The 9665-nt window shown below is 54.9% G+C and overlaps 1 protein-coding gene across 1 annotated transcript in view; it reads left to right on the forward strand.

The window, feature by feature from the left end:
* Positions 1–9665, forward strand: part of GPR179 (G protein-coupled receptor 179) — a 15478-nt gene that overhangs the window by 771 nt on the left and 5042 nt on the right. The window contains exons 2-12 of the mRNA XM_010843140.1: positions 4–92; positions 1382–1490; positions 3118–3205; positions 3623–3858; positions 4641–4709; positions 5073–5182; positions 5477–5715; positions 5885–6023; positions 6635–6740; positions 7758–7904; positions 9551–9663. Of these exons, the coding sequence (XP_010841442.1) occupies positions 4–92; positions 1382–1490; positions 3118–3205; positions 3623–3858; positions 4641–4709; positions 5073–5182; positions 5477–5715; positions 5885–6023; positions 6635–6740; positions 7758–7904; positions 9551–9663 (1445 nt within the window). The remainder of the gene's footprint in view (positions 1–3; positions 93–1381; positions 1491–3117; positions 3206–3622; positions 3859–4640; positions 4710–5072; positions 5183–5476; positions 5716–5884; positions 6024–6634; positions 6741–7757; positions 7905–9550; positions 9664–9665) is intronic.

Here is a 9665-nt window from a genome sequence, read left to right on the forward strand (position 1 = left end):
GAATGCCAGGAGGGTCGACTGCGTCCTGGCTGGCTTATCACACTCTCAGCCACCTTCTATGGACTCAAGCCAGACCTCAGTCCGGAGGTCAGGTAAGTGGGTTTGTGCAGGATTTGATGCTATTGTGGATCTGTGGAGGTGGTGGGGGAGGGGGGGGTCCTAGCTGTGCATAGGCTATTTGGTATGCACATATGCATCTGGAGGACACAGATGTGTGTATTTGCATTCAGCTGTGTATATTTGCAGTTGACTCTAGGACTCTATGTGTTAACATATACAGGTGTGTGTATGATCGATCCATTTACATATAGGTATACACACGTGTGTGTATGTACTGATGGGGGGCACAGCTGGGCATAGGTCCTGGTTCCCAGATCTGAGTAATGGGTACAATGCAGGAGAGGGTTTGGCAGGGATAGCCGTTACAATCTGTGTACCGGCTTCTCGGAGGAGTCAGATAGGTGTCCCAGGAGTGAAATCCGCTACTCTCTAGCAATCTAGAACTGGAAAAGGAGGCTTCTGCAAGTGAAGGAAAACACCTGGGGGGAGGCTTGGAACCATGGCCCTTTCTGCCCAGAAGTTGTCCAGGTCCCAGTATCACTCCCATGGCTGTATTCTTACATCAAGTCCTGACCCAGGAGCCTGTGATGCTCCTCAAATAATTGACCTCCTCCCTCAACCGGAGTAAAGAGCTGAGTGGGAGCCATGATGGGAAGGAGGGAGCAGGTGGATACTATACCGCTAGGCATTCAACAATCAACGTTGTTTTCCCAGCTCTGTGTCCCCATTCATTGTCCCCAGCAGAGTTCCTCTCCTGGCCACAGGCAGCCTGGCTTTTTGCCAGCTCTCTCCCCAATGGGCTCAGAGCCAGGGTTGAGAGCCCTCAGGCCAGGCAGCTCTTGAATCTGGGCCCCTCTATTCCATATCTCCTTCATTAAGATCAATTCAGACCTGGTTTGGGCAGAGTGGGGCATTGTTAATATCTGTGCTTTGTGTGCCTGTTTGAGTATAAGTGTGTATACACGCAGTGCGGAAGTATGAAAATCCCTTTCAGACAGATCATCAGAACTGCAGCTCCCTTATGTCTTGCCCACTCCCTTTACCCATTGATAGAAATCAGGAAATGCTAGGATGTTGAAAAGCTGAGGGATGGGGGGTGGAGCAAGGGAAAAATCTAGGGGGAGGAGGATTGTTGCTGCAGAGACAGTGAGGGTTAATAGCATTGGAGAAGTGGCATGCTTGTGTGCCCTCTCTCCTGGCACACTACAGCCACTGTGCTAAAGTGCGTAAAGCTTGCATTGCACCATGATCTGAGACCCAAGGATACATGTCCACCTTGGCACCCTTCACTATACCCCTAACTGCCAATTCACTGCCCTAGGGGGCAGGTGCAGATGGACGTAGACCTTCAGAGCGTGGACATCAATCAGTGTGCCAGTGGCCCAGGCTGGTACTCTAACACACACCTGTGTGATCTCAACAGCACCCAGGTAAGGATACGGAGAGTGGGGTACGGGTTTCCTACCTCCCTTCCCCTTTCCCATCATGCCATCAGGAGCAGCTGACGAAGGCACATCAGCCTCTCAGGGCTTCAGGGAAGTCCCTATTGGTGAGACAGATAGAAATGAGATACCAGGTTATTTAAAAGTGAGGACACTTACAGCCTAGCCCCATCCCCAATCTGAGACAGCCACCTTCATTCCTTTGCAGTCTCAATGTGCCTCCCTGTCTGCTCTCCCTTCTGGTACTGGGTGCTTCAGGATCCCTTCCCAGGACCACTTCCTGAGCCTCTATTAATCAACCCCTTTCCTTCTCCTGAACCACATTCTCCATGTCAACAGAGCTCTGGGCTCCTTCTAACCCACAAAGGATGCTTTATTGGGTGTTTGTTGAAATAAGTGGAATTGGGATGTAGGAGGAATGTAGGAAAAAGTTGAGATGTAGGAGGAGACTAACCAGAGAAGGAGCTTGAAGAGCTCGGGAACTGGTAAAGGTGATGGAACCTGGACCAGGTGCTGGCAAAATCAAAGCCGTGGATGCAGGAGAATCTGGATAATGGAAAGCAATGGTTGGTAATCCTGCAAACCCACTACTGGGAAACTGGGAGGCCAGTGAACTAATCCGCTCCACAGTAACACTGACTGCATGCTTGTTCCTGAGCTGAACCAAAGCCAAGGCGAGCCCCGCAGCCTGCTGGGAAGTGGAGCGGGTCTGGGCATCTGCTGCTTTTCAGGGGACATGTGTCTGAAGCTATACATCCAGGGATGCATAAAGGCTCCCATTGTCCAATGCACTTTTAAACCCAGCCACATTCATGTCTCTGGGTATGCATTTGTCTGATGGTGCAGACTGTGGCAGAAACAGAGCATTTTCTAGCAATCTGAGCAGAGGGGAAAGTTGGGCCACGATTTCATAAGCACCCTTTAGGTGAAATCAGGGCTGGATATGGAATCTTCCTTCCTTTGCCCCATTGCTATCTGTTCCTGGCCACTCCCTACAGTAGATCTGACCTCATCCATGTGCTTATCTTCGCTGCCTGGCTCTGAGGTCTGCTCTGTCTCCTGCTGGGCAAACATCAGTGGGTGGAGTTGGAATAAAGAGCTGGCCTTGGCACCCCACCAGCCTGGCATTAGCCTGGCATTAGGGCTGGGGAGAGCAGTCCTACACCAAAGGCAGATGGCCCTAATAGAGGAAGCTGCTCCCCCGTGGGTGCCTTTTCAACTCACCTGTGTGCCAAAGAGGGAGGCTGATGTTGACCCTTTGAAGCAGGATGTAGGCACACAGGTGTGGTTGATCTCAGAGTTCTCTCTGCTTCCACCGCCCCAGCACCTTGCTCTAGCAACAGCTGGGGATTGGGAAATGGGACCTATGAGGCTCCCGTCACAGCTAGTCTGGATAAAAGACTGATCCATCTCCAAACTCTGTGTTTGGAGGTCTCTTTGATAAGAGAGACAATGGTGGGGTCAGGGTAGGGTCTGCAGGGAGGGATGGCTTCCCCAGGACTGGGGCTCCCCAGTGTAGACCCAGGGGCTGTGGATCGGAGGGTAGATGACCCTCCTACTCTTCCCCGGCGGGAAAGCCCCATATAAATACCTATGGTGTTTGTTGGCCCCACAGTGCGTCCCCCTGGAGAGTCGGGGCTTTGTCCTTGGCCACTACCTGTGCCGCTGCCGACCTGGCTTCTACGGGGCAAGCAACTCCTTGGGTATGTAACAATGGTGAGGGACAGGCAGGTGTTTTACAGGCTGGGCTGATTGGAGGTGGGTATCTGCGGAAGAAAGGCAGGTTGGGGTGAGATACTGGGAGAAAAACTTGTGGGGCCAGGGCAGAATGTCGAGAGAAGCAGGAGACACAGGCAGGGTCCAATTTGGGGGTGTCTATGCCTTCTGAGAATGAGCCTAAAACATGGCAATTTGATGCAAGCTGACCTCATGGTGAGTCCTAGCCTGGTATCACCTCTTCTGCCTTTCCCTGCAAGTACTCACTTCCTCATTCCTTCCCCCAGGGGCCACAGACCCTAAGAGGGCAGGATAAGAACTGTGCCAACCATGAGGAGAGAAGGCTGGGGTCTCAGGATGCCCCAGCCACGCCCTTCTCCCTGTACCCATCTTGTTCATTATAGGCTCAGAGGAGGGTGCTGCCCAGCCTCCTGGGCAATTTGGGTCCCCTCAAGGCAGCCCCGGGAGGCTGCTGCGCTGCCAACCATGTGCCGAGGGCTGTGCCAGCTGCCTGGATGCCACGCCGTGCCTGGTGGAGGAAGCCCCCAGGCTGAGGGCAGCGGTGCTGGCCTGTCAGACGTGCTGCATGCTGGTTGTCTTCCTGAGCATGCTGGTCTCCTATCGCTGCCGCCAGAGCAAGGCAAGCAAGGCCCCACAGCTCTCTTCTCTGCACATGTCCTACCCATCGTGAATCTCTAGCATCAGGGGGAGACCAAAGACTACCTAAGGCTAGAACTTGAAAAATGCAAGTTTGAGCCTTAATCTAACTCACTCTCTGACATTAAGCAAGTGACCTCACCACCATAGACCTGTTTCCTCACCTGTGCAATGAAGTCACTGGACTTGATTCAAAGCACTGTGTAGGCACTAGGGGAAGTGATCTGGTCCCTTATGGAGCTCCCAGTTGAGTGGAAGAAGCAATGACAGCACAGTAAGACAGGGGCCAGGATGGAGGTGCCAGTTGCTGTGGCAGGTCAGAAAAGGGACCCAGTCATCCCGCCTGAGATGGTGTGGGATGTCTTTCTGGAGAACATGACACTTGAGCCAAGTTTGGTCAATTGACAGAGAAGGGAGTTTCTAGGCAAGGGAGCTGTCTGACCCAAAGCTTGGGGGAAAGCCTGAGATCCCTTCTAGCTCCAGCAGCCTCCAATTCCAGCCCAGGTCTGCAGCAAGGCCCAGGGTGAGATTGGGAGGGGCATGGGGCTGCAGGGGCTATGTGAAACCTTGGCCTCAGCTAGGCTTAGTGCCAGTGGAGCTAAGAGCCTGTGGATGAAGAAGGCACAGCTGAAGTTATAGGGGGTAGCTTTAGCTCAGGGCCACAGAGTGACCCCTCAGACAGACCTGAGACCCTACTGCACCATCCTCCAGGCTCTATCCTCTCGCTATCCTGCTTATGTGCATCTTTCTTTCCTGGGTTCACAGAGGATCCGAGCATCTGGAGTGGTACTGCTGGAAGCCATCCTTTTCGGATCCCTGCTGCTCTACTTCCCTGTGAGTTTGGGGCTAGAGCGTGACCCCACCTCCTGGGATCCCCCCAGTCCCAACCTGGCACCCTCCACACCCCAGAATCTGTCCTCTGTATCCTGTGGGGGGATTCAGAGACCTCAAAATCTCCCTGCTCGTACCTACAGGTGACAGGCTGGCCTAGTGAGGCTTAAAAGAGCTCTATGACCTGTTGTGTAACTTAGGACAAGTTATCTAACCTCTCTGATAAGAAAGCTGCTCCTCTGCAGAATGGAGGTGATGATGTCTCTGTGGGGAGGCTGTTAGAAGGATCAGCAAGGTGCTTAGCGTAGGCCTGGCACCCAGTGCAAGTGCAATGGACAGCAATTGTTTTTACCCCCTCCCCACCAGGTCTTCATCCTGTACTTCAAGCCCAGTGTCTTTCGCTGCATCGCCCTCCGCTGGGTCCGGCTGCTGGGCTTTGCCATTGTCTACGGCACCATTATACTCAAGCTTTATAGGTAGGGTCTGGGTAGGGCCTTGTTCTCATGCGGCTCCCTCCAGGCCACCCCAACTCATTTATGGGATGGAGTTCTTCACCGCCAGACCCCCTACCCAATCTGCTCCTCTGGGCCCCCAAGGCCTGCTCCCGTCACTGTAGCCCTCCCCACCATGTAACTTTTTTGGGGGGGCGGTAAGAGGAGGCAGTGACCCATGGAAGGGATGGGAGAATAGGGATGTGTGGAGGGGAGGGAAGCAATGGCCAGAGGCGTCCCCTCTCCCTGCGTCTACCAGCCACACCCTGACCCTTGTAGAGTGCTCCAGCTCTTTCTGTCTCGAACGGCCCAGCGGGGCCCCCACCTGAGCAGCGGGCGGCTGCTGCGGCGTCTGGGACTGCTCCTGCTGCTGGTGCTGGGCTTCCTGGCTGTGTGGACGGCAGGGGTCCTGGAGCCAGGCATTCAGCGCACGTCACTGGTAACACGGGGCCACACACACACGGGACGCCACTTCTACCTCTGCCACCACGACCGCTGGGACTACATCATGGTGGTGGGTGAGTTACTCCCACAGAGTCCAGCCTCACTCTGGTCCCCCGCCCTGTACCTCCAAGGGTTCTTCCTCCTGTACCTGGACCAGGCTCCCCCCAGAACCCCCTACAGAGAAAGGGGTGGCGTGGCTGCTGAGGTGGTACCTGGCTCTGTCCCTCCCTCCCTTCCCTACAGCTGAGATGCTGCTCCTGTGCTGGGGCAGCTTCCTCTGCTACGCCACCCGGGCTGTCCCCTCAGCCTTCCACGAGCCACGATACATGGGCATCGCCCTGCACAACGAGCTGCTGCTTTCTGCCGCCTTCCACGCAGCCAGGTGAGGACAAGCCCTCCTACCCACCACGCCTTCCACCCTAACACCATTCCTCACCTCTCCCAGGGGAGGGTACCCCCATCCCAAAATCCTGCTGGCAACACCCGCTACACCGCAGCAAGGTGAGGAAAGTCCCTCACCTAGAGTTCTCTCCCTACCCTACAGACATCCTTCCTGTACCCTATGTCTCGCCCAACACCCTAAGTGCTCTCCCATTCCATCCCCTACCGCTCTCCTCCCTACACGGGCTCCATTCTCCCTGCCTCCTTCCCCTCATACCTCAGCCGTCCCAGCAGCAGACCTGCTGTGCGTGTCCACAAGGACCTGGCCCTGTGGTGAAGGTAGAACCAATCCACGGGGCGGTTCATAACAGTGCTATAAGCAGCCAGAGAAGGCAAGCTGGAGGAGTGTGGGAAGGCTTCTTGGAAGTGGGGATTAACATGAGCCCTGAGGTGGGAGGGCAGGAAGAAGGAAGAGTGCCTTCCTCACTCCACTGAGCACCTGCAGGAGGTCAGGGCTGGGGTTGGGGGGAGAGCCACTGGGACAGGTGAGAGGGAAGACGCCGCTCCCACCCGCAGCTAACCATCACCCCACCACCACCACCTCACCCCCAGGTTTGTGCTGGTTCCCTCCTTGCACCCGGACTGGACGCTCCTCCTCTTCTTCTTTCACACTCACAGCACAGTCACCGCCACGCTGGCTCTGATCTTCATCCCTAAGGTGAGGTCTTCTCTGGCCTCGAAGTGAGGTGACCCCGGCCCCTTGGCCAGGGGCACTGTGGACCTGCTGTGTCCACAGTGCCCTGTCCAGGTCAGGGCGAGAATGACACCTGGGCCCAGAGGGATTTGGAGCCCACTTAGGAGTTGGCTTGGAGAAGGCAATGGCACCCCACTCCAGCACTCTTGCCTGGAAAATCCTATGGACGGAGGAGCCTGGTAGGTTGCAGTCCATGGGGTCGCAAAGAGTTGGATACAACTGAGCGACTTCACTTTCACTTTTCATTTTCATGTATTGGAAAAGGAAATGGCAACCCACTCCGGTGTTCTTGCCTGGAGAGTCCCAGGGACGGGGGAGCCTGGTGGGCTGTTGTCTATGGGGTTGCACAGAGTCGGACACGACAGAAGTGACTTAGCAGCAGCAGCAGTAGCAGCAGTAGGAGTTGGCTAAGGGCTTCCCTGGTGGCTCAGATGGTAAAGAATCCCCCTGCAATGTGGGAACCCAGATTTGATCTCTGGGTGGGGAAGATCCCCCTGGAGAAGGGAATGGCAATCCTCTTCAGTATTCTTGCCCGGAGGATCCCATGGACAGAGGAGCCTAGCAGGCTACAGTCCTTGGGGTTGCAAAGAATTGGACAAGACTGAAGCGACTTAGCACGCGTATAGGAGTTGGGGAAGGACGCTCTGTCTCCAATCCCTGGGCAAGGGTAATAAGAGCTAGAGCTGAAGGGGGTCCTTGTAACACAATTGGAAGGTTGGCAGACTCTGAAAATAAACTCGGAAGCAGTTACAGAAGATAGGTGAGGGGGCTGAAGGACATGGCTAGGAATTGTGGGCACAGGGCATTAGAGACCCCTGGTCTCTAAGTTAGAGAAAATCAGGAAGGATGAGATGGAAAAATACTCTTTTGACCTCCAGAATCCCAAATCAGAAGGGGTTGAGGATTTATGGAGTAAATACATATGCCACAGGGTAGGGAGCCAACATGAGTCTTTTTCCTGATCATGCCCACCCTGGCCAGTTCCGGAAGCCGGGGGCTCCTCCCCGAGAGGAGATCTTGGATGAGGTGTACGAAGACGAGCTGGACCTGCAGCGCTCAGGCTCCTACCTCAACAGCAGCATCACTTCAGCCTGGAGCGAGCGCAGCCTGGACCCTGGAGACATTCGGGTAGGTGCTGCCCTCCTGACCTCCTCTTGATGGTACTTAGGGACTGGACATGGAGCAGTGATGCCCTGCCACTCGGGCTGTGTGCCACTGAAGGTCCCCTGTCCTCCCCCTAGCCTTGCATCCCTTTCTTCTCCACCATTGCCCCAAGCTGCTTCTCCTGCTTCTACACAAAGGAGACCACACATGTGAAAAGATCCCCCCAAATACCGAAACTCACATTCCTGACCCACTTGGCAAGGGAGGCAGAACCATGAGTGGAGCTCAAATCACCTGTGTCCTCCACTCAACAGGGCCACCATGAGTGGCAGACTGAAAAGCCCCTCAGCCCCCAGCACACCCAGCAGTTAGTGCTCCTAGGGCCATCAGGGTTGGGTAATTCAGCCACTGGCTACCAAGGATTTCCATACCAGGATCCTCTTTCCTTGGACTCAGCAGTGTTAGAGAAAGGAAGTGCTTCCTGAGTCTTACATCAGGAGAGCATCCCTACCATATTTTTCTGCTTAAGAATATCATAATGGTGATAGGAACCTTGATGAGAGGCTCAGAGAGTTAGGAAATAAAGAGACTGGCAGTAAAGCCCATTGTTTTATAGAATCTACAGTGGGAACAGTCCCAGGAAGCCACTGGGTCCATCCCTCCACCTTCCCTGAAGCCCCCTCCACATCTGACTTGTTTACATCCCCCAATTCCTTCCTTCCTTGTCTCAACTGCCCCCATGTCCTCCTCACCATCTGAGTTCTGCGTTTCCTGCCTCCTGGGGATAGGTTGAACTGAGACCCCAATCTATCAGGTAGGCCTAAGTGGAGGCAGGTGGCCACTGCCATGCCATCCTTGACCCTCCAGCTTGGGGATCAGCAGTGGGTATGCTCTCCCTATGCTCACTGTGGGGAGAGCACCAAAGTAGGAAGAGCTTTCAAAGCCCCATCCTGTCACTTACACCTGAAAAGGCAATGGCACCCCACTCCAGTACTCTTGCCTAGAAAATCCCATGGACGGAGGAGCCTGGTAGGCTGCAGTCCATGGGGTCGCTAGAGTCGGACACGACTGAGTGACTTCACTTTCACTTTTCACTTTCATGCATTGGAGAAGGAAATGGCAACCCACTCCAGTGTTCTTGCCTGGAGAATCCCAGGGACGGGGGAGCCTGGTGGGCTTCCGTCTATGGGGTCGCACAGAGTCGGACACGACTGAAGCGACTTAACAACAACAATGGCCGTTTTCACACCCACTGATCGCACCACTTCTTTAAGGCAGTGAACACTAGGCAGTCAGATTTCCTTCCTTTATTGAAGTAGAGGCTCAGAGAGGGCAAGAAAATAGCCTTGAGGCATACCATAGGTCAGCAGCCTCAAACCCACGTTTCCTGTGCGCCAAGCTGGGACCGCCCACCAGACCACAGTGCCTGGTAGAAGGCAGGGCCCTGCGTCCTCAGGGTTGAGTGGGTCGGGCTCAGAACTAGGTTGGTGTTGGCCCTGCAGAAACGGAGAAGTGACTTTTCCAAGTGTTTTAAAAGCCAGGAAGGGACACGCTTGGTGGGAAAGCGTTCCCCCAGAAAAAAGGGTCTCAGCACCAGCTGAGGGGCAGAGCAGCGCCCGCCAGGGGATGGAGAGGATGGTCCTCACGCGGCTTTGCTCTCCGGCCCCCAGGACGAGCTGAAAAAGCTCTACGCCCAGCTCGAGGTTCATAAGACCAAGGAAATGGCTGCGAACAACCCCCACCTGCCCAAGAAGCGGGCCAGCTGGCGCCAGGGCCTGGGCCGCT

The sequence above is a fragment of the Bison bison genome, unplaced genomic scaffold (genome assembly GCF_000754665.1).
Source record: "Bison bison bison isolate TAMUID 2011002044 unplaced genomic scaffold, Bison_UMD1.0 scf7180017864180, whole genome shotgun sequence".
NCBI classification, from domain to species: Eukaryota; Metazoa; Chordata; class Mammalia; order Artiodactyla; family Bovidae; genus Bison; species Bison bison.